Source organism: Balaenoptera physalus (genome assembly GCF_965194825.1).
Source record: "Balaenoptera physalus genome assembly, chromosome: 14".
NCBI classification, from domain to species: domain Eukaryota; kingdom Metazoa; phylum Chordata; class Mammalia; order Artiodactyla; family Balaenopteridae; genus Balaenoptera; species Balaenoptera physalus.
In genome coordinates this window covers 79826357-79852152 of record NC_138893.1, presented here as the reverse complement: position 1 = coordinate 79852152, position 25796 = coordinate 79826357, and the positions used below count along the sequence as shown (strand labels likewise).

General features: G+C 45.4%; 1 protein-coding gene across 1 annotated transcript in view; it reads right to left on the bottom strand.

Moving 5' to 3' along the window:
* Positions 1-4472: 4472 nt before the first annotated feature.
* DLG5 (discs large MAGUK scaffold protein 5) overlaps positions 4473-25796 on the bottom strand; it is a 200740-nt gene continuing 179416 nt past the window's right edge. The window contains exon 32 of the mRNA XM_082425665.1: positions 4473-5093. Within this exon, the coding sequence (XP_082281791.1) occupies positions 4939-5093 (155 nt within the window). The 3' untranslated portion in view covers positions 4473-4938. The remainder of the gene's footprint in view (positions 5094-25796) is intronic.

Genomic DNA, 25796 nt, shown 5'->3' with positions numbered 1-25796 from the left:
CCCAGAGGCAGGCAGAATGGTATAGGCTCCCTGAAGGCAGGCCATTTTCAAATTCCCAAAGACCCGCTCGACTCTGTGTTGCTTGTCAGATGTAGGGAAGCTGAGAAGTGAGGAGGAGAGAAGATGGAAATCGTTAGTCCCAAGACTCTCTCGTTCTCCTGAGGGGAGTGAAGAATGGTGCAATCTTTCAGGGGACCCTTGGCAATGCCAATCGAAGTCTTTCACAAACAGGCAAGACTAATTTATGGTTAAAATAAGTGATCAAAACAGCAGTTACGGGACTTCCCTGGTGGCGCAGTGGTTAAGAATCCGCCTGCCAACGCAGGGGACACGGGTTCGAGCCCTGGTCTCGGAAGATCCCACATACCGCGGAGCAACTAAGCCTGTGCACCACAACTACTGAACCTGCGCTCTAGAGCCCGCGAGCCACAACTACTGAGCCCACACGTCTAGAGCCTGTGCTCCACAACGAGAAGCCACCACAATGAGAAGCCCGCGCACCGCAACAAAGAGTAGCCCCCTCTCGCCGCAACTAGAGAAAAGCCCGCGCACAGCAACGAAAACCCAACGCAGCCAAAAATAAAATTAATTAATAAAAAAAACCCAAAAAAACCCAGCAGTTACCTCTGGGGTTGGGGGTGGAATGACTGGGATGGGACATGAGGGAACGTTCTGGAGTGATAAGATTCAGTGTATGCAAGTTTTAACTCAAAAGAAAAAAAAAAACTGTAAACAAATATTAAACTCGGAAGCAGCGCTGTCCAACAGAACATTCTCAGTGAAGGAAATTGTTCTGCGTCTGTGCTGTCATCAGTCACTGCGGCTACAGAGCTCCTGACATCGGGTGACTGAATCAGGTTCTGTGACACACAGGCTCTCCCAGATCCTCCCAGCCCTGTGGCCGGCGGGGCAGGGCGACCTTCACGTCAGAGACGAAGGTGGTTTTGAACAGAATGGATAAGGAACTCACCCAAGGTCACACAGAGCAGCGAGACGACCAAGGGCAGAAAGTTCTGAATCTCCCCATTCTGAGGTGTAGTCTCACTTCCTTCACATCCCAGAGGGAGAGAAAAGCCTAAGAGCTGGGGGTAAGGACAGACCTGGAAGATGGAAAAGCTCCGGGAGTCTCCGCAAGATGCCAGAGATGCTGAAGGCCCAACTTAGAGAGGACAAACTTCTTTCTGAAGGGGACAAACTCTGGTCTAACAATGACAATATTCTAGTCCATTCTGACACTTGAAACATGTAAACGCGGTTTCACACAGAGAGTCTTTCGTTCCATCCTCGCAACTCACAGGCTCCTTAGTTGTGGCAGGCGAACTCTTAGTTGAGGCATGCGTGTGGGATCTAGTTCCCTGACCAGGGATCGAACCCGGGCCCCCTGCATTGAGAGCTCGGAGTCTTATCCACTGCGCCACCAGGGAAGTCCCTGTGACACAGCTCTGTGAATGACAAGGCTAGAAGCTGGAGTTTGGCTAGGGCCAGAAGCCCAGAGGACAGCAGAGTCCTGGCGAATCAGAGCTGAGCTACAGCTGTCCAGACCCCACAGGAGTGGGAGGATGGAGTCACGAGCAGGCCCCTCTTTCTCACAGCAAGCACCTGAGCTGCCTTCTGCATTTGCCTCTGAGGTGTCTGCCCTTAGAGAGGGATTACCTCTAGCTCATGAATCTCCCACGTTCCTGACATCACCCTACTGGGGTGATCAATCACTAGGATCACCACCACCATATTTAATGACCCATCTCCTGTCGCCCAGCAAGCAGCATGCAGACCCCTTCTTTCTGGAGGCCGCGGTCAAGAGGGAAGCTTTACAGGATCCAATTAACATAGGGAAAAGGGACTTCTGGGCTCTCCTATCTTCCCACCAGCCTGCCAGGATGGAAGATGGAAAATTCATCGCTAGTAAACCGTGTGCGTGTGAGCGCGCGAGAGAGAGACAGAGAGAGAGACAGAGAGAGAAACAGAGACAGAGAGAGACAGAGAGAGAGAGAAACAGAGAAAGACAGAGAGAGAGAGAGAGAAACAGAGAGAGACAGAGATAGAGAGACAGAGAGAGAGAAACAGAGACAGAGAGAGAAACAGAGACAGAGAGAGAGAGAAACAGAGAGAGACAGAGAGAGAGAGAGAGACAAACAGAGACAGAGAGAGAGAGAGAAAGAGAGAGACACAGAGAGAGAGAAACAGAGAGACAGAGACAGAGAGAGAGACAGAGACAGAGACAGAGAGAGACAGAGAGAAAGAAACAGAGACAGACAGACACAGACAGAGAGAGAGAGAGACAGAGAGAGAGAGAGAAACAGAGAGACAGAGACAGAGACAGAGAGAGAAACAGAGACAGAGAGAGACAGAGAGATAGAGAGAGAAACAGAGACAGAGAGAGAGAGAGAGAAACAGAGACAGAGACAGAGAGAGAGACAGAGAAAGAGAGAGAGACAGAGAGAGAGAGAGAGAGAGAGAAACAGAGAGAGAGAGAGAGAGACAGAAAGAGAGAGACAGAGAGAGACAGAGACAGAGAGAGAGAAACAGAGACAGAGAGAGAGACAGAGAGAGAGAGAAAGAGAGACAGAGACAGAGAGAGACAGAGAGAGAAAGAGAGACAGAGACAGAGAGAGAGAGAGAAAGAAAGAGACAGAGAGAGAGAGAAACAGAGAGAGACAGAGAGACAGAGAGAGAGACAGAGAGAGAGTCTTTACAAAACCTTAAAGGGGCGGGTATTTTTTATTCCTATTTTTTCGAGATGAGAACTGAGTCAGAAGGGACTAAATGACCTACCCATGTCAGCTGTATTAAGTCTTGCTGTGTGCTATTAGCATCCCATCAATTATGGGACATGCCTGGAAAGTTCCCTGAAAGCACCACTTGTAATCAGAACAGGGCATTGCTGAAGTCACAGCCAGGTGTCTGTCTGACAGGGTCCTCCTTGGCTTCATTTTCCTTGGCCCCAGACTCAGGCATTGTCATTGTGCCGGTCCTCTGGAACACCTCCCCCAGTTGATGGATGGCATACTCAGCTCTAGAGAGCAGGCATTATGGAGACCCCCACTGTGCTAAGCACTGGGCCTGGGGCAGGACGGGAGGGGGTGGAGACTGGGGGATATAAAGACACACAAGAGGCAGGGGCTGGGTTCCAGACGGTAATAGGCATCTAGGAGCTTAGACACCAGGGCTCCAGACTGAGCTATCAGTCTTGTCCACAACCGGAGAGAACAATTTGTTGATATTTGGCCTGCAAAGATAATACCTTATAAGTTTAAGTGAGATTCTGTGTCTTAAATATGGTAATAGCTATCATTATGGAGCAGCTCCTGTTTGCCAGGCCCTGTGCTAACTGCATTATACAGCACAGCCTCAATTAAGCCTCGTCTGAATTGAAGAGCCTTGTGAAACAGACGTTGCTATCATCACCGTCTTACACATGAGGAGGTTGATGCCTGCCAGAAAGCCACCCAGCTTGGCTCGTAGGTGGTGGAGCCAGGATTTGAACCCAGGCAGTGCGATTCCAGAGCCACACGCTGAACTGTCAGTGTAGGTCTCACCCTATAAAAGACTTTTTCCTGAGCCTGTGTGCATCTAACACACATATGGAAATTCAAGGAACATCTCATTTAAAACTTGTATGATTAGCTTTAGCCACGAAGGTGCAAAGTCCCTCTTCATTAGTTTACTAATCCCCTGCCCACGCCCAAATGAATGCTTTGGCCACATTTTTGTCCACAGGGGTGACATAAAGCAAACAAGACAAATCCTTGTCTGTCTGAGAATACAGGAGTCCCAGGCTACCCTCTGGGTCCTGAACTTCATTGTCTCATTTCGTGGTCAGTTCAGAGGACCCCTAGGCTGGACATCACCTCATACCTGGAACATATTACCTAGTGTAGGGGGCACTGGGGCTTGAAGATAGGGCTCTGTCCTTTAGCAGCCTGTGTCCTGGGGTAACCTGTCAAATAAGCTCTAGAGCCCTGCCCCGCCCTCAGTACAGCAGAGATGACACTGCTGATAACGGTGATCTGATAACAGATAAGTCTATCACTGATTGATCACCTGCTAAGTGCCAGGCACTTCCTGCCTTATCTGATTTGGTCCACACAGCCACCCTGGAAGGGAGGTACTATAACAAACTGCATTTTACAGATGGGGAAGCTGAGGCCCAGAAGGATAAATGATTTGTGCAGAGTCAGATAACTAGTAAGTGGCATGCCCATGTTCATGCTATACAAGGCCTTGCTCTTGAACCACTGGCAGGTCTGTGGGCGCCCTGCAGAGCTCTGCAGAAGATAAGGGCCCAGCAGGTGAATGGAAACACATCCCACCTCCCAGCACCTGGTCTTACTGGGCAGCCTGGGCTCCTGCCTAATCCCGTCCTCTTGGTCTTAGGCTGACTCATTCAGAGGTATAGAAGAATCCATCTCTTCCTGCCTTTTTTTCAAATTTACTTTTTATTTTTGGTTGCGTTGGGTCTTCGTTGCTGCGCGCGGGCTTTCTCTAGTTGCGGCGAGCGGGGGCTACTCTTTGTTGCGGTGCGCGGGCTTTTCATTGCAGTGGCTTCTCTTTTTGTGGAGCACGGGCTCTAGGTGCACGGGCTTCAGTAGTTGTGTCTCGTGCGCTCAGTAGTTGTAGCTCGCAGGCTCAGTAGTTGTGGCTCATGAGCTCAATAGTTGTGGCTCACAGCTCTACAGCCCAGGCTTAGTAGTTGTGGCACACAGGCTTAGTTGCTCTGCGGCATGTGGGATCTTCCCGGACCAGGGATTGAACCCTGCATTGCCAGGCAGATTCTTAACCACTGTGCCACCAGGGAAGTCCCTCTTCCAGCTTTAAGAAACCACTTCTGCCTGATGGTACCCATCTCCAGAAACGATACATACTCCTTGATTCGGCAGCCAGCTTAGTGCAGCTCTCAACACAGGCTAGGTATCTGATGAATGTTGATACAGGAACCCATTAACGTTCCACTCCTCTGGAGGTGGAATCCTGCCTCTGGTGGTGCGTGGCAGCCTCATCAGACGCTGCTTCTTCAGGCGCCAGGGCAGACTGTTTCTGCATTTCCCCAGCTGGCCCTTGCAAGTCTGTGCAACCACCTGAAACCAAGCCAAGTCCTGAAACACATCAGACAGATCAATTGTGGAGCTGCCACCGGTAGGAGCTCATTAAGGATTTGCTTCCTCTGGGACCCAGAGAGCCCTTAGTCCCCAGCCCTCAGCCCATTCTCAACCTCCTTTAACCATCCTCACCCCAAACGTCCTTCTAAGTGCACACATGTAGTGCCAGGTCCCGTTCTAAATGCTTGACGTGTATTAACTCATTCATCCTCACAATCACCATTAGGCTAGGTTTGCTAGGAAAAGCCCTGGTTTATGTTATTGTATTATATTATCACATAGTATCACATCATATCTCATCATATTATTCAATTTCATGGTGAAAAATACAAAAGAGATAAAAGGATATGTCAGCCCATATCCAGGATGGGCTACCCTGCAACAGCTTTTAAATGGGGACCAGAATGGGCCCCTGCTTTCTCCCTGCAGCCTAGCCAGCTCTGCACTGAGTCCTGGCTGTGACCCAGACCAGAGCCAGAGACTTGTAGCCCTTGGGACAGGATGGTGGAGCCTGGGCTAAGCTGATGTTTCCCAAACTTGGATCTTCCCAGGACTTTTGTCTCAATTTTTGCCCTATTCAACTAGTACCTCTACTTTTTAACTCTTTACTTAAGAATTAATATTTAAATTGGTTCACTTTAATTTGAAGAATTTTTAAAGGAAACAGCATCACTGTCCCGAAGGAGATGGTATGGAGTAGCTGCTAAGAACAAGGGTTCTGGATTGAATTCAAGCTCAGCCCTTTCCTCCCTGTGACTGTCTGGGTACTTACTAAAATTCTCTGAACTGCAGTTTCTGTAACTGAAAAATGGGGGCCAAGAACCTCTCTCATAGGGTTGTTGGTGAGGATCAATTCACAACAATGCTTGTAACTTGGTGTTAGCTGCTACTTAGGAGATAACTGCAAAAACAAAGAAAAGCAAACAGTTTATTAAATATTAACCAGACACTGCCTGCCTGAAGCCCAGTTTTCTCTTTGTCAGAGACAGAGATGAACAAAGGTTAGAGCAGTTTTGAAAACTTATAAACACCAAACGAGACTTTCTTCTTACTGTGTTCAGAAGTATTGAGGAGAGTGGAAAGGGGAATAACTATCTCGCGCTGTGAGACGCTATTATCATAGCCATGCCTGTGTCCCATCTAGAACCGTCTTGTGTACTATCTGCCTCACTCAGTCCACACTCTGGGAAAGGCTGGGTCAAGCAGTGATTTCCTAGGGGTGGGGAGGGGTGGGGAGGGAGGCACCCATCTCTAGCAGAGAGATCTGCTTATCCTTCCAGCTCCTCCTCCTCCCCCACCCCTGCTGGGCTGTGCCGGTCTTCCCCAGGTGAGAATTACTATGTCTCTCGAGAGTTGTCATTTGCGGGGGAGTGTCACTCATGGGAACGGTCTAGAGGCAAGAAAAGGGGCCGAGACCAGACCAGCGTGTGAAGGGGTACCTTAGCCAATTTAGGCAATTGGTATTAAGATGGAGCCTTAGGGGTCGTTTGCACCCACTGCAGCCCTTTCTTACTGAGTTCACCAACCGAGTGAAAAGTTCAGGCAGATGATGATAAAACCAAGACAAAACATAATTAGCTTACATTGGACAAGGTAGTAGATGACAGTAAGGAACTAGTGTTAATATAGCTGGGTATGATGATTTCACAGCTATGCTATTTTTAAAAGTCCATATCTATTAGAGAAATACAGTAATGTCTCTGTCATTTTTTCCCTTTTTGTCAATTTTTAATTTATTTATTTGAGGCTATGTTATTAAGTGCAAATAAATTTGAACTGCTTCAGTTTTCTGGTTCATTTGCCTTCTACGTAGAGTTTAACTAACCATTTAAAAAGAAATAACACTGCGGAATTCCCTGGTGGTCCAGTGGTTAGGACTCCGCGCTTTCACCGCCGAGGGCCCAGGTTCCATCCCTGGTCAGGGAACTAAGATCCCACAAGCTGCATGGCATGGCCAATAAATAAATAAATAAACAACAACAACAAAATAAAATTTTTAAAAAAGAAAGAAATAACACTGATCTTTACAAATTTTTCCAGATATTAGAAAAAAAAGAAACACAATCCAACTCATATTATGAGGCCTATAAAATATTGATACCAAAACTGACCAAAAAACAGTATGAGAAAGGAAAACTACAGGCCAAATCTTGTTCTTGAGATTTAATATTATATTAATGCAAAATTCATTAAGAAAATATTAGCAAGTTAATTTCAACAGTGTATAAAAAGGATAATATACCATGACCAAATTGAGTTTATTCCAAGAATATGAAGATGATTTAATATTGTGCCATATACTACATTAAGAAAACAAAGGATAAAAATCATGTTATCATCTCAATAGATTCATAAAAAGCATTTGAGAAAATTCAACATCGATTCACACGTTAAAAAAAAAAAAACTCAGCCAAAAAGAAATAGAAGGAAACTCCCTTATCTGATAAAGGCAACCTACATAACAATGTACAGTAAACTTCAATTGCTCTGGACACCCAGCAGAAAGCAAACGGCACCCTCAGATGGGGTGACTTGAAGAGTTGTTTTTTTTTTTTTTTTTTGGCCACACCTCGAGGCATGCAGGATCTCAGTTCCCCGACCAGGGACTGAACCCGTGTCCCCTGCAGTGGAAGCGCAGAATCTTAAACACTGGACCGCCAGGGAAGTCTTGAAGAGAGTTTTATACAGTAACTGTTTACATAGGTGGCAAAGAATTTAAAGAAACTAACAATGGATAATGTATCATCCTGGGCTAGTAAATGGGTGAAAGGACCTGAAGAGGGAAGAGAAGAGAGCAATTACTATAAAATGGAAAAAGTGGCTGTAGGGAGAAGGCTACATGACATAAGCTGTGGCCTTTGGTAGAAGGACACAGCTAATCTACATGACATGGAAGTGAGGTAGTATGGGGTATAAATACCACAATTCAGTTCTCCTCCATCCCTACCGTATCTCACATCAGTGTCTTTAGATTGGCCACAACCAATCTAAAGCGAAAGGGCAATGGAGCCCCTTGATTCTCTGTAAGTTGCCTCCCAGGGCACAATGCAGAGGGAAAAGTGTGGAGAATGAATCTGGGGAAGTAAACAAAAAGTATACAACATAATGTAATTTACTAGTAAAATATGGAAAGTTGGCCTTTTGAGATTTGGAACAAGACAAATATGTCCATTTCTATTCAACACTGTACAGGAAGTAGCCAGTGCAATAAGGCAAGAAGAAGAAATAAAAGGCATAATGATTAAAAGAGAAGAAGTAAAAAAACCAGGAACAGATTATTTGATTGTATACAGAGAAAATCCAAAATAATGTGCAAATAAATGGTCAGAATTAATAATGAGTTTTTAGCAAAGTTGCTCAATAAAAGATCAATATACAAGAATCAATTGCATTTGTATATACTAGCAACAAAGAGGGGAAAAATCAAATACCTAGGAATTAATCTAACAAACTAAAAGACCTTGCAGAACATGATGAAACACTATGAAGATAAATATAAGAAGATGCAAATAAACAAAGCTGTATACCAGGTTCATGAATTGGGAGACCTATATTTTAAAGATAATTCTTCCCAAACTGATCCGTGGATTTAATGTAATCTTGATCAAATCTTAATAGGGAAACTTATAGGACCTGTTTTCTAAACCTGTCTGGAGAAGTAGATCTGCCCACCACAAGGGTAGACTGTGTTAGCCATGACTGTATCTTAGAGACCTCCAACTATAGGGAGAGTAATTGACCAAAGGCCCCAGCTACTGTTTGGAGATTCATCACCAAGTTTGTGCTGAGGCCACACCACTCATGGGCTGCTCCCAGCCAATCAGTGAATGCATTCAGGGATACCAAAGCAGACCTATTCTTGGGAGACACAGGACCCTTCTGATGCACAGCTTTGGCTCTAGGAATCCCCAATAATCTGGTCAAGACTTTCTTTGACTGCACAGTAGCCTAGAAAGATTCCTCCCAATCTTCTCTTCGCTTTACTTGGAATCAGACTTGTGTTACAGCCTGACAGTTCTCCCAGCCTTAGCAAGCTCCCTCCCTATTTTCTCTCATATAAACATTTCCCTTAATAAAAGTTATTTATTAATTTTTAATACCATCTTGGTGTCTGCTTCTTGGAGAACCTAAATTAACACAATAGCCAAGATGTTCAAGAAGAAGCTGGGGGAACACACTCTACATAACATCAAGATTTGTTATAAAAGCACAGTAATTAAAACAGTGTTTTGACACAGGTTTGGACAAATAGATCCAAAGAATAGAACAGAGAATCCATATACCTTGCAATGTGCACACACACACACATACACACAGAGACACACACACACCATTAAACAAATGTGGCTCTATGAAAGAGTGGGAAAGGGACAATATTTTGATAAATAAAACTGGAATATTGGCTATCTGTATAGGAGGGGGGTATTAAACAACACTTACTTCACACTTCATACAAAAATCAACTCCAGGTGTATTCTAAACCTGAATGTGAAAGAAAACAATAAAGCTTCTAGAGGATAATATGGGAGACTGTCTTCATGGATCCATTGTAGGAGAAAATTTCCTTATCGGGACACGAAAAGCAGTAACAAATAAGGAAAAGATCGCTATTCAGATCCCGTTAAATTAAGAACATTTTCACCAAAAACGACCATTTAAAAGTTGGAAAGGCAAACCACCGAGAGGGAGAAGATCTTTGCAACACATACGACTGATGATGGGATCATATCCAAAATACATAAAGAACTCCTACAAAACGGCAAGAAACAAACATTCCAGTAGAAAAATGGCAAGAGTCTTGAACAAGCAATTCACAGGAGGAGCTCAGCCCCATTCAATATCAGAGAAATGCAAATTAAAATCACTGTGCAATATCACTATATACCCACCAGAATGTACAAGAAGTACAGAAGTACGAAGAATGACAAATATACAAGAGATACAAAAATGTACGAATGTGTACCGTTTGAACTGATGAATCCAAGTGTGGGTGAGGATGTGAAGCAACAGGAACTCTCATAATGAGAGTAGGGGTATAATTTTGGTGTGACCACTTTGGAAAACAGGTTGGCACTACACACTATAATTGAAGATAGGCATACGCTAGAACTCAGCAATTCTACTTCTAGGTGGAACAAAATGCCTATTCATAGAAACATGATTCTCATAATCCCCAAATGGAAATTACTCAAATGTTCATTAATAGCAGAATGGATAAATATATTGTGGTAACTTCGTACAATGGACAACTATACCAAAATGAAAATGTAGCAGACTACCATTGCATATAAATATATGCATGAATTTCTCAAGCATAATGTTAAGACACACATTTTTTAAAAACATACAGTAAGGTTCTATTTATAAAAAATCAGAATTAAGCAATACTGTATTGTTCAAGGTTGAGTATGTACATGGAAAAATTATAAAAAAGAAAAGCATGATTACCATAAAGTCAGGATAGTGGAATCCTCTAGGACAAAGGGAGGGCAGTGTGAGTCGGAAGAAGCATGAGGTGGGCAAAAATTAAATACAAAGAAAAATTATTGAAAGCATCAAGGGAAAAATGACAAATAACATACAAGGGAACTCCCATAGGGTTAACAGCTGATTTCTCAGCAGAAACTCTTCAAGCCAGAAGGGAGTGGCATGATATATTTAAAGTGATGAAAGGGAAGAACCTACAACCAAGATTACTCTACCCGGCAAGGATCTCATTTAGATTTGATGGAGAAATCAAAAGCTTTGCAGACAAGCAAAAGCTAAGAGAATTCAGCACCACCAAACCAGCTCTACAACAAATGCTAAAGGAACTTCTCTAAGTGGGAAACACAAGAGAAGGAAAGGACCTACAAAAACAAACCCAAAACAATTAAGAAAATGGTAATAGGAACATACATATCGATAATTACCTTAAACGTGAATGGATTAAATGCTCCAACCAAAAGACACAGGCTTGCTGAATGGATACAAAAAGAAGACCCATATATATGCTGTCTACGAGAGACCCACTTCAGACCTAGGGACACATACAGACTGAAAGTGAGGGGATGGAAAAAGATATTCCATGCAAATGGGAATCAAAAGAAAACTGGAGTAGCTATATTCATATCAGATAAAATAGACTTTGAAATAAAGAATGTTACAAGAGACAAGGAAGGACACTACATAATGATCAAGGGATCAATCCAAGAAGAAGATATAACAATTATAAATATATATGCACCCAACATAGGAGCACCTCAATACATAAGGCAACTGCTAACAGCTATAAAAGAGGAAATCGACAGTAATACAATAATAGTGGGGGACTTTAACACCTCACTTACACCTATGGACAGATCATCCAAAATGAAAATAAATAAGGAGACAGAAGCTTTAAATGACACAATAGACCAGATAGATTTAATTGATATTTATAGGACATTCCATCCAAAAACAGCAGATTACACTTTCTTCTCAAGTGCGCACAGAACATTCTCCAGGATAGATCACATCTTGGGTCACAAATCAACCCTCAGTAAATTTAAGAAAATTTAAATCATATCAAGCATCTTTTCTGACCACAACGCTATGAGATTAGAAATGAATTACAGGGGAAAAGATGTGAAAAGCACAAACACATGGAGGCTAAACAATACGTTACTAAATAACCAAGAGATCACTGAAGAAATCAAAGAGGAAATCAAAAAATACCTAGAGACAAATGACAATGAAAACACGATGATCTAAAACCTATGGGATGCAGCAAAAGCAGTTCTAAGAGGGACGTTTATAGCTATATAAGCCTACCTAAAGAAACAGGAAAAATCTCAAGTAAACAATCTAACCTTACACCTAAAGGAACTAGAGAAAGAAGAACAAACAAAACCCAAAGTTAGCAGAAGGAAAGAAATCATAAAGATCAGAGCAGAAATAAATGAAATAGAAACAAAGAAAACAATACCAAAGATCAATAAAACTAAAAGCTGGTTCTTTGAGAAAATAAACAAAATTGATAAGCCATTAGCCAGACTCATCAAGAAAAAGAGGGAGAGGACTCAAATCAATAAACTTCAAAATGAAAAAGGAGAAGTTACAACAGACACCGCAGAAATACAAAGCATCCTAAGAGACTACTACAAGCAACTCTATGCCAATAAAATGGACAACCTGGAAGAAATGGACAAATTCTTAGAGAGGTATAACCTTCCAAGACTGAACCAGGAAGAAACAGAAAATATGAACAGACCAATCACAAACACTGAAATTGAAACTGTGATTAAAAATCTTCCAACAAACAAAAGTCCAGGACCAGGTGGCTTCACAGGTGAATTCTACCAAACATTTAGAGAAGAGCTAACACCCATCCTTCTCAAACTCTTCCAAAAAATTGCAGAGGGAGGAACACTCCCAAACTCATTCTATGAGGCCACCATCACCCTGATACCAAAACCAGACAAAGATACTACAAAAAAAGAAAATTACAGACCAATATCACTGATGAATATAGATGCAAAAATCCTCAACAAAATACTAGCAAACAGAATCCAACAACACATTAAAAGGATCATACACCAAGATCAAGTGGGATTTATCCCAGGGATGCAAGGATTCTTCAATATAGGCAAATCAATCAATGTGATACACCATATTAACAAACTGAAGAATAAAAACCATATGATCATCTCAATAGATGCAGAAAAAGCTTTTGACAAAATTCAACACCCATTTATGATAAAAGCTCTCCAGAGAGTGGGCATAGAGGGAACCTACCTCAACATAATAAAGGCCATATATGACAAACCCACAGCAAACATCATTCTCAATGGTGAAGAAATGAAAGCATTTCCTCTAAGATCAGGAACAAGACAAGGATGTCCACTCTCGCCACTATTATTCAACATAGTTTTGGAAGTCCTAGCCATGGCACTCAGAGAAGAAGAAAAAGAAATAAAAGGAATACAAATTGGAAAAGAAGAAGTAAAACTGTCACTGTTTGCAGATGACATGATTCCATACATAGAGAATCCTAAAGATGCCACCAGAAAACTACTAGAGCTAATCAATGAATTTGGTAAAGTTGCAGGATACAAAATTAATGCACAGAAATCTCTTGCATTTCTATACATTAATGATGAAAAATCTGAAAGAGAAATTATGGAAACACTCCCATTTACCATTGCAACAAAAAGAATAAAATACCTAGGAATAAACCTACCTAGGGAGACAAAAGACCTGTATGCAGAAAACTATAAGACACTGATGAAAGAAGTTAAAGATGATACCAACAGATGGAGAGATATACCATGTTCTTGGATCGGAAGAATCAATATTGTGAAAATGACTATACTACCCAAAGCAATCTACAGATTCAATGCAATCCCTATCAAATTACCAATGGCATTTTTTACAGAACTAGAACAAATCACCTTAAAATTTGTATGGAGACACAAAAGACCCCGAATAGCCAAAGCAGTCTTGAGGGGAAAAAACAGAGCTGGAGGAATCAGACTCCCTGACTTCAGACTATACTACAAAGCTACAGTAACCAAGACCATATGGTACTGGCACAAAAACAGAAACATAGATCAATGGAACAAGATAGAAAGCCCAGAGATAAACCCACGCACCTATGGTCAACTAATCTATGACAAAGGAGGCAAAGATATACAATGGAGAAAAGACAGCCTCTTCAATAAGTGGTGCTGGGAAAACTGGACAGCTACATGTAAAAGAATGAAATTAGAATACTCCCTAACACCATACACAAAAATAAACTCAAAATGGATTAGAGACCTAAATGTAAGACCGGACACTATAAAACTCTTAGAGGAAAACATAGGAAGAACACTCTTTGACATAAATCACTGCAAGATCTTTTTTGATCCACCTCCTAGAGTAATGGAAATAAAAACAAAAATAAACAAATGGGACCTAATGAAACGTCAAAGCTTTTGCACAGCAAAGGAAACCATAAACAAGACGAAAAGACAACCCTCAGAATGGGAGAACATATTTGCAAACGAATCAACGGACAAAGGATTAATCTCCAAAATATATAAACAGCTCATTCAGCTCAATATTAAAGAAACAAACAACCCAATCCAAAAATGGGCAGAAGACCTAAATAGACATTTCTCCAAAGAAAACATACAAATGGCCAAGAAGCACATGAAAAGCTGCTCAACATCACTAATTATTAGAGAAATGCAAATCAAAACTACAATGAGGTATCACCTCACACCAGTTAGAATGGGCATCATCAGAAAATCTACAAACAACAAATGCTGGAGAGGGTGTGGAGAAAAGGGAACCCTCTTGCACTGTTGGTGGGAATGTAAATTGATACAGCCTCTATGGAGAAGAGTATGGAGGTTCCATAAAAAACTAAAAATAGAATTACCATATGATCCAGCAATCCCACTACTGGGCATATACCCAGAGAAAACCATAATTCAAAAAGACACATGCACCCCAATGTTCATTGCAGCACTATTTACAATAGCCAGGTCATGGAAGCAACCTAAATGCCCATCAACAGACGAATGGATAAAGCAGTTGTGGTACATATATACAATGGAATATTACTCAGCCATAAAAAGGAACGAAATTGAGTCATTTGTTGAGACGTGGATGGATCTAGAGACTGTCATACAGAGTGAAGTAAGTCAGAAAGAGAAAAACAAATATCGTATATTAATGCATGTATGTGGAACCTAGAAAAATGGTACAGATGAACCAGTTTGCAGGGCAGAAGTTGAGACACAGATGTAGAGAACAAACGTATGGACACCAAGGGGGGAAAACCGCGGTTGGGTGGGGATGGTGGTGTGCTGAATTGGGCGATTGGGATTGACATGTATACACTGATGTGTATAAAATTGATGACTAATTTAAAAAAAATAAAAAAATAAAATAAATAAGAAATAAAAAACTTGAGGACTTAGTCAAACTATTAGCTGATGTAATGTTAAAAATGTTCTTTGATGATATATCAAGTGATTTTAAGCATGTAGCTCATTCAAAGTTCAAAGAATTATATATATGACAACTTTATAATAAAATATGTCCATTCCTATTTACTTGCTTATGTGAGCAAAGTTTCCTAGTGCTTACCTCTTTTTTTTTAAGATTTATTTATTATTTATTTATTTAATCTATTTACTTTTGGCTGCATCAGGTCTTACTTGCGGCACATGGGATCTTTGTTGAGGCATGCAGGATCTTTTTTGCAACACGTGGGCTTCTCTCTAGTTGTGGCATGCAGGTTTTCTCTCTCTGGCTGTGGTGTGCAGTCTCCAGGGCGCATGGGCTCTGTAGTTTGTGGCACACAGGCTCTCTAGTTGGGGCACGCAAGCTCAGTAGTTGTGGCGCGCGGGCTTAGTTGCTCCGCAGCACGTGGGAGCTTCCCAGACCAGGGATCAAACCCGTGTCCCCTGCATTGGCAGGCGGATTCTTAACCACTGCGCCACCAGGGAAGTCCCACTAATATTGTTTTGTTCAATTGTATAGTCATTAAAATTGTAATAACAACTACTGAAGCCCACGCGTCTAGAGCCCGTGCTCCGCAACAAGAGAAGCCACCGCAATGAGAAGCCCACGCACCACAACGATGAGTAGCCCCCCGCTCACCGCAGCTAGAGAAAGCCCGTACGCAGCAATGAAGACCCAACGCAGCCATAAATTAATTAATTAATTTTAAAAATTATAATATGGCTCAATCCAGGACACATATTCAATCTTTGGAGATATATGATCACAAGAGATAAAAAAACATTTTAATTCGTGTGTGTGTTTAATTTTATTGCAGAGACACAAGATGTAATCTATAAAAGACTTTCAAGCATAAAAATATGTTAGAAAGAAATTCTGTAAGATACATAGAATAGACTGTTACAGATTTTGTTCATGTATTTTTAAATAGATGATGATATCAGATTACTATGAAATTTAATGTCTTTAAATACATTTTAAAGTGATGTGACCATTTTAGAATGTTAACAGTTTCAATAAGTCAGAATTACATTCTTTGCAACTATTTAAACTTACCAAAAATTTTGGATGTCAACTTAAAAATGTGCACAGGGGTACGTAGTTTTTTAAGCCCAGTGGCTTAATAGACTAATGGTTTATTCTTCTACATAAAAGAAGTCAGAGACAGACAGCCCAAGCTGTTGTGGCAGTTCCTTGAAATGATCAGAGGCTCAGGCTCCTTCAGTCCTTCTGTTCTGCCATCCTTGGAAGGTGGCTTCTACCCTCAAGGCCACAATATGGCTACTGGAGCTTCAGCCATGACCTGGGAATCCCAGGGAAGGGCACAGCAGCTTTCCGGAAGCAGGTCTGCTATGTTCTTACACTAGGTTATAGCCTCCAAGAATACAGGACTAAAGGTAGTATTTTACTCTTTTGGTTTTTTTGTTTGTTTGTTCTTTAATTTTTTTTTTAAGAAGGATATTTATTTATTTATTTAGTTAGTTAGTTAGTTAGTTAGTTATGGCTGCGTTGGGTCTTCATTGCTGCAAGCAGGCTTTCTCTAGTTACGTTGAGCGGGGGCTACTCTTCGTTGCGGTGCTTGGGCTTCTCATTGCAGTGGCTTCTCTTGTTACGGAGCAGGGCTCTAGGCGTGTGGGCTTCAGTAGTTGTGGCACATATGCTCAGTAGTTGTGGCTCACGGGGTCTAGAGCGCAGGTTCAGTAGTTGTGGCGCACGGGCTTAGATGCTCCGCAGCATGTGGGATCTTCCTGGACCAGGGCTCGAACCCGTGTCCCCTGCATTGGCAGGCGGATTCTTAACCACTGCGCCACCAGGGAAGTCCCACTCTTTTGTTTTATATATCAAAATTTGAATGACTCAGATGGAGATAAGGAGTGCTACTTGCTGGGGGGCCTCCCCAGAGACCATTACAGACACATGACCCCATTCAGACCTGGGATCTACAAGGGCAGGTGGTGGATGACTTGGGGAAACTTCTCCCTCCTCAATGATCTCTTTTTCTCTTTTTCTGTGGCTGTAGTGAGAACAAGGCTTCCTGCAGCCACCTCAGTCCGAGCCTCAAGACGAAGCCAGCACCAGGGGGAGGACAGAGCTGAGAGAAACACAGAGAAGCCATGGTGCCAACACCTGCCCAGTCTTTGGACTTTCCAATTATAGGAGCCAATATATCTCCTTTATTATGTAAGCCAGGTTGAATTTTGCTTTCTTTTACTTGGTCAGTGAGAGCATTCTAGCCAACATAAGCCCTATTCAGTCTGAAAGTACTTTTACTTTTATTATCTCATTTGATTCTCTCAAAGTGGGTCAAGAGGAGAAATTGAGAGCCCAAAATGTAAAACAACTTGCTCAAGATCACATGATAGATGGTGGACAGGGATGGGACTCAAGCCCAGGTTTCCTTACTCTGAGTTCAGTGCTCTTTCCGCTGGAGCACACTGCCTGTGTGGATGGCTAAGCAGAAGGTGTTCTGATGACCTGGAGGTGTGGCCCGTACTACAGACAACATACTAGGGATGCAACCAAGGCTTTGGGGCTGACATCAGAAAGGGAAGTGGGGGGCTTCCCTGGTGGCGCAGTGGTTAAGAATCTGCCTGCCAATGCAGGGGACACGGGTTCGAGCCCTGGTCTGGGAAGATCCCACATACCGCGGAGCAACTAAGCCCGTGAGCCACAACTACTGAGCCTGCGCGTCTGGAGCCTGTGCTCCCCAACAGGAGAGGCCGCGATAGTGAGAGGCCCGCGCACCGCGATGAAGAGTGGCCCCCACTTGCCGCAACTGGAGAAAGCCCTCGCACAGAAACGAAGACCCAACACAGCCAAAAATAAATAAATTAATTAATTAAAAAAAAAAAAAAAAGAAAGGGCAGTGGCCGTGGTCTCCCCAAGTCACACCCCTCTGTCCCCATCGGGCCTGGGATCTCAGACTGGGTGGCCCCCAGAACCAAGCCCCAAACAATGGAGATTTGGATGGGGATCCTACTTGCTAATGGAGACGCCCGGGGAGGAGCCAGGGAGGGGTTTCCAGAGCACAGGGATACCAGAAGTCAGTGATCAAGGAGATTGGGAGAGTCTGGTGAGAATCCACTGCGTCTGGGCCTGAAGGTAGGCATTTGTAAATTAAACCTAAAAGCTAAATAAACATATTTTGAGAACATCGGCAGCATCTGCATTCAGCCTCAGAATAACCCTCCCCCAAGCCACTCACTGACACTTGATATTCCACCCATGGAGGCCATTCCCCTAACTTTAGAGTTGAAATGCAACTCCCACCTTGCCCCTCACCACCCCTGGGGAGCAGCGAGCTGTTAGGCATTGACTGCCATTTGTTCTGTATTGTGAATGGGTTATCACTCCTCTCCTAAAAGACAGGGAGAGTGAGTCTTGAGCAAGATAGGAAGGATCCCCAAAAGGAAGGTAACGACTCCTCCATGGCACCAGGAACACCTGCTCCCTGGGTGTCGCTGGGCCTCTCTCTTGTCTGACAGGCACAGGGCCATCATTATGGGCCTGGAGAAGACACAGACAAGCTCGCTGAGCTAGTCTGATGCTCAGAGGACCCGCTCCTTCCCCTCCTACCTTTCCTCCTCAGTCCTCCCCACACCCAGGGAGCAATGCCAACAGGAAGAAACACGTCCATTTCCACCCACTGTTCTCAGTCTCCTTCATCCCAAAGTCTGAGTCCTGCTGTGCCTGGGAGGGGCTGGCCCTGAGCCAAAGGTGGAGGCCACAAGCATTTGACTTGCCTGTGGTTCTCTTGGAGACATTTGGGTTCCCCCAGCTTTATCAGGCAGAAGGGCAGGAGCAGGAGGAACAAAACGTGGACCGTCCAGTCTCCTGGGGAAGACATCACCACCAACCTTAAGTCAGAAGCAGAACACTGCCCTTGTCAGATCAACACAAGGGACAGTAAGAACCAAAAAAACAATCTCTCCAATAGAGTCTTACAGCCCTGGCTTTGCATCTGGGCTCTGCCACTCCTTAACCGTGACCTCAGACCAGCTACTTAAACTTCCTGTGCCTCAGATTACTGTGAAGATGATGACACAGCCTCACAGAGCCCTTCAGTGAGACGATGCACACTTAACACGGTGACTGGCGCACAGTGGGTGCTCGTTAAATGAAGGCTCTTATTTTTACTTGTCTTGGGTCGGGGAGAAGGGCAGGAGGTGGGAAATATTGCAAAGAGAAGGAAGAGGAAATTGTGGGTGGGGAGGATTGTGGGGCATTTTGTGAATATTAATAACATTGCAAACAGTGAACAATGGTCACCAGACCTAGGTTTGGGCAGGCAAGGTGTTCAGTAAAGTTTTCGATTAGATTTAAGGGTCCTTCCAGGGCTTTCACAGAGCCTGCGGCCAGAGTCCGCCTTTACTGTTTGTGATACCTGCGGCTGACCCCCCAAGAAGGAGCATCCCCACCATCAAGTGGCGGACAGTGTGCTCGTTTGCAAAAGGCCCTCAGTGATTTTGAGTCACTGCCACTAAGGACCACACTCACCTTGGGGCTGAGAATCATTGCTGAAGAGGATCAGTGGGATTTGGGTCCCTTAGGGTGTCAGATCTCGGACCAGGTCCCCATCTTCCCCCGTCATCACTAACCTTGCTCTCTTCCTTTTCTTCTCTGCCCTCTGCATCTCTGCAGACTGTTTCGCTGGATGGACCCTTAGGGGTGGTCTGGCCCAGCCTCCTCACTGACAAACACTGAGGACCAGAGAGGACATGAACTCAGTCCAGGTTTGCACAGGAGGCCTGAGGTTGCTTTGGGGCTCACCTAGGTCTGGGGAGCCCATGACAGCGTTCGTCCCCTCCCCTCAGTAGCCACGTGCTCTTCCATATGTAGATGGCTCTCAAAGGCTCACACATATAACCCACGTGCATGGTTCATGTATGGAAAGTCCTGAGCATGGAAGCTGGCATGGCGAGCATTGATAAGTGGTAGCTATCGTTATTACTGGTAGCTATTGTTATTACTGGCAGCTATTGTTATTACTGGTAGCTATTATTATCTCCTACCTTCATAGTGTCCCCAAGTCATGGTGAATATTAGCATTTTGTTATAAAAGGGGAAATTAAGGTTCATACGGTGCTTGAAGGACTTTTTCCAAACCCAGCAGATAGTAACAGCACAGCAAGGCCAGCACCACAGCCTTCTCACGCTGAGCCCTGAGACTTCTTCTGCTCCGAGGTGCTGCCTCTCTCTGCCCTCTGGTCTGGGACACAGAGCCTCAGAGGATGAGATGCTGGCCTGGTGTGATGACCGTGAATCTCTGCTATTAAGACCCGTCGTCATCCTCAGCACTCTGCCAGGACTTGCTGCAGGGCCCTTGAACAAACAGCAGGACAAAAGAGAGCAAGCCCCAGCCCACAGTGGCCTGGAGATGTGAGCGCAGAACCTGTCCTGCTGAGTCCCCAGAAGAAGAAGCAGGGAGGCGGCCCAGCCAGGCACAGCTCACCCAGTTGTGCCAGCCCCGGCGGGGCCCATTGCATTTTGCAAATGGTGTTTCACCAGGCATCCTGTGGGCGCTTACTGGGGGCCAAGAAGGGGGCCTGTCTTCACCAAAAACATGTGAATCCCTGGGGAGGAGGCCCACCCAGCAGAGCCGTGCCAGGGCAGCAAGGAGAGAAGCCAGGCACCTCCACCCCCCCCCAACCCTGTCCATACAAGGGAGGCAGCAGAAAGGACCCTCAGTGTCAGAGTCACTGGAGCCGGTAGGCGGGCGGCTCAGAATGGGAGGCGCTTCCCAAAGTGGAGCGCGAGGCCCCACCTCTTCCGCCTCTATCCACGGGTCCTCTCCAGGCTTCTCTGTGCGCCGAGGAACCCTGCAGTGTGCGCCGAGTTGGGGGTGGACTCATACGGATATATTTTTCCTGTGGAGAGGGCTGACAGCTTTTATAAGATTCTTGACCCTTCCGCAGAAGACACTGCAGTGACATGGACAGATGGAAATAGACTTCCTGCCACCCCAGGTCATGGGTCCCTGCAATGAGAGTGGCCAAGAAGTGAGGAGAAAGAGGCAGGCCTTGCCCCAGCTAAACAAGGAGGCTCTGAAGTACTGTGTCCAACTCCACCCCTCACTTCTCAAGCCTGGCTCATTTCCCCTCACCTTAGGTGCCTCTTCCTCCAGGAAGCTCTCCTTGATATTCCATGGGTACTTCCCCCATTGGAGCACTTCTCATACCGTGTGGCGATTGCCTTCTCAATTGTCTGTTTCCCCCACTAAACCTCAGATCCCACTGAAGCAGTATCTGTCGGGTTCAGCCCCTGACAGGGGGTCTGGCACATGGCAGTGACCCGTCATTCCCGAATGAGTGAATGGATGAATAGTAGTTGTAACTTAGGTGACTCTCAGAAGCCCCACATCTCTGAGAAGGGTTCTGCATTTTATTTTTTAAGGAAATAGAGATACAGGGGACCTTGGAGTTACATAGTTCCCTCCTGCCATGTGAGGGAAGACCAATCGGGCAAGGGCCCAGGGCCTCGGGTTCGCCTGTGCAGAACGAAGGCGGGGCAGGGGACACTGAGCGCCCTGGGCTCTGAGAGGCGGGTGGAGGCCCAGGCCTCTTCCATTCTGAGGCCCCTGGCATGCACAAACATGAGGACATGTGATAACTGCCTTACAAAAATGATGGTCCATCGTAAGTGTTCATATTTAACAACTGGACTTGTTTTGGCCTGTCATGTACCCTGTCAGGGGAGCTCCCTCATCGTACACATGCTCTGATTTGGAGACTATGTCTCAAGCCTAATCTGTGGCCCTTTGTGATTGGGGGCCTGGGTCCAAGGGTCCTCTCCCCATCCCACCCACTGCACATCCCCAGCCCCGGGCTGGGATATGCCTCGGTTATTACTTCTTACTATCCGCGTTCAGGGTGCAGGCTGTGCTCAGAGCATCTCAGGCTTAGAAAAGTCCTGACGCCCAGGCCAGGGTGGCCCAGCTCCCCGAGTACTGCAGGCCTGGGGCTGCACAGCCATCCTGGCTGTCCCCAAGAAAGCAGGAGCCCTGAGCCCTCGCTGCTCTTCAGGGCGGGGCTCACGAATGGTCGCACTCCATGCTACTGTCTTGCTGCTCCCCTGGGTGTCTCTCCTTGCCGCTCAGCCCACAGATAATGCCAATAGCTGCTGCTTCTCCAGATGGGGGCCCTGAGGCGGCTTGGGGCTGTGCTGCCCCCTCCAAGCCAGGGACAGCGGCTCCGGGACCAGGCCTGGCCTGCAGACTGGCGCCATCGCCTGGAGGGGAGCGGGACCGACACGCTCCTTTTCATCTGCCTCCTCCACCCAAGTCTCCAGAGTCAGGGGGCTTTTTCAGAGCCCTTGCCCTGTCCCCTGACCTCTGGGAGGGAGGTGAGGGGGATGGAGATTGGAGGCACAACGTACGGCACGCAAAGTCTATCATCTAGTTGGGGAAAGCTGTCAGGCCAAAGGAGCGCAAAGGTGAACAAGACGAAACCCCAGCCAGCAGAGGATCAGCTTATGTGCAAACAAGGACTGAGACTCAGAGTAGAGAGGAGAGACGGGCAGATGGGAGGGCCTGGCTCAGCCTCCAGCACAAGGTGCGTCTAAGACAGGAGGTGAGCATACGCGTGGACAAGGAGGTTTGAATCTCAGCTTCCCCATAAGCCAGACGTGTGACCTCTAGCAAGTTACTGTTCTTCTCTGAGGTGCACTTTCTGAATCTGTAAAAGCGGGTTAAGAACACTTGCCTTGCCGTGTTGTTGTGACAATTAAATTAAATAACGGATGTGGAGCACTTGACACAGCACTCAGAATCCATCCTTAAAAGCAATCCATTAATAACAGGGAACCAAGGCTCAAGAATGATTACTTTTAAAATGTAAATTAGGAGAGATTCAAATTTATTCCTGTAAGAACATCTTGGTTCTTACTCATGTTCTTGAGTAGCAGAGAAAGGAGTAGAGTGGCAACCAGCGGAGGAGAGGATGGCTCACCAGTCACCGTCTATTCTCTACTTAAGCAGCAGCCATGGAGAGACCCTGCAAAAATGTCATCAAGAGCTAGGGAGGGAGGCAGCAAGGAACAGATGGCAGCACTGATGGCTTGGGAGATGCACTCATTACTCTACATTCTTTAGGTGTATGAACTCATTTAATCCTCAAACACCCCCATGAGTAAGTGGTATTTTTGTCCCTATTTAGAGATGAGGAAGCTAGGGCACCCAGAGGTTGAGGGACCAGCCCAAGGTCACACTGCTTCTAAGTAGGAAAACTAGGATTGGAGCAGGGCAGTCTGGCCCCAGAGCCTCTCTACTCCCAACTACTAGGCGATAACTGCCTCTGATCTGGGAACTGTGTTCATCCCCATTTCTCAGATGAGAAAACTGCTGTTCAGAGACGCAAAGTAAATTTTGCAAGGTCACACAGTAGTCACTGGCAGAGCTAGGACAGTCATGATTTTAAGCTATGATTTTTAGTCAGTTGAGTTTCCTATTTAATTCAACTTGGGATCCAGAAAGTAAAAGCCAGCCCCTCTCCAGTAGTGGGAACTGCAAAAGATGAGCTAAGGGCCCTGTTGGCAGCCATATTTCCCATGCACAAGGCGGCAGAAGCTAGTCAGTGTTGAGAGACAGTGAAACCATCACACAGAGAAAAGCAAAGATGAGACTGCCAGCAGATTCAAGCCCTGGTTCCAGCCATTCCTGGAGTCTAGCTGCATCCTCCCCTTTGGAAGATTTGGTCGTTCAAATTTAGGACTTGATTCCAAGAGCCAATAAAGCCTCTCTGTGTCCCCAAGTTGTTATGATTGGGTGTCAGTCATTTGCAACCAAAATGGGTTCTTGCAGAGAAGGCAGCATGCAGAAATAAGAAGCTGAAACCAGAAGACTGGGAGACCAGGAAGAATGACAGAGAGGCAAAGAGAAGGTGAGAGAGGCAGACGGAGCACCAAAGGGCACAAAGATAGGAGAGCTGTTAGCCCATCCTTCCAAACCCCAGTGCTGTCAGGTTCCTGACTTTGGTTGGTTCTCCAGCCCCCAGACGGCCCCCAAACAGCCACGAAAACATCGTGAACTGCTGCTTTTGAACACTTCCAGTTCCAAATGTATGTGAGTTTCACAACCCTTCTGAATTCCACGTGTAGACACTCCTTTATCCAATTTCTCCTTAGAAAAGTCTCACTTCCAATAAATTTTCACACCAGCTACAAGAACTCCCCATCCTTCAGAACCCCTGTGTGCTCCCCCTACATATCTATTCCTCCTGCCCACGCTAAACCGCACTACCCCAGCAGGGCGCTTCTGGGAAGGCAGATGGTACTAGCTCGGAGCTGACCCCAGCCCAGCCCTCGGGAAGGCAGGGCTGTTGATGAGTCAGCAGGGTCTGCGCTGAAGCATCTGGCCCCAGTTACCAAGATGGAGACTCTGCTCTGTCAAATCGCTCACAGCCCAACAGGCAGCAGCCACGTGGGCCTCCCGAAGGCTGCTCCTAGTCACGCAGGCATTTTAATTTAGCTACAGAATGAGGGATGAGCAAAGAGCACAGAATAATCCTCTCCTTCAGAGAGAGAAAAATGGGACCTAGGGAGGTTACACGACTTTCCTAAGGTCACCGGCCGGTCAGCAAAGAAGCTCTCGCTGGGGCAGGTTTCCCAGTGCTTGTTCGAAAATCCTGGTCTAGGCAAGACGCTTCTGATTCTGGCTGGAATCTGTACTGAGTCACACGCTTAATCTTCTTTTTCTTTTTTTCTCCCTGCCCTAATTTTACTTTCTCTTGGAGCTCAGACTAGAGGAGATCTGGTTCAATTCCATCAATCTGCCATTTATTGACTCATTCATTCAACATGTGCCAGTCTGGAAGGGACCCACGAGTCATCTGACCAAACCTTTCCCATCCAGTGTCAGTGGGCTCTTTGATTTTAAGAAACAGAAATTGACTCTCGCTAACTGAAGCAATTTTTTTTTAAAAAGAAAGAAATTAAAGAACTTACTTGGAGATGGGAAGCTCATAGAATTGAAGAAAATCTGAAGACTTGGGTCCCTGACAGGTCAGGTTCCAGAGATCTTAGGAGCAAAAACCCCTGGGCAGTGTCTTTTTTTAAATTTATCTTTTATACAGCAGGTTCTTATTAGTCATCCATTTTATCCACATCAGTGTATGTATGTCAATCCCAATCTCCCAGTTCATCCCACTACCACCACCCCCCACCGCTTTCCCCCCTTGGTGTCCATACGTTTGTCCTCCACATCTGGGTCTCTATTTCTGCCTTTGGGCAGTGTCTTGAGGGTCACACCCCCCGAGGCCCTACACCCCACTCCCCACCAGTGGAAAACGTGGTGCCAACTGATTTCAGTGTTTGGGTGGAATCAAGAGTCAACCCTCAGATAACGATAAGACCCACTTTAACATCAGAACGCCCTGCAGAGCTTGCTAAAACACAGATTGCTGGGCTCTACACCCGAAGTGTCTGATTCTGAGGTAGGACTCCAGAATTTTGCATGTCTAATAAGCTCCTAAGCAGGGCTGGGGCTGCTGGTCCGGAATCCAAGCTGTGAGAGCCACCGCTCTGGAAAAACCTAGCCCGAGTTGTGTGTCACTCTGAGACGGGGAGCCCAGGGCTCCTTGAGAAATGGTCCCACCAAGGCTGTACTCAACGGAATCAACAAGTCCCATAGGGTTCTCCTCAATGGGATTCCCAACATAAAGTCAGGATACTGTGACTAAAAGGGGGAATGGATGCTAGCTAGGCAGGAGAAAACACAGATGTGCATTATTC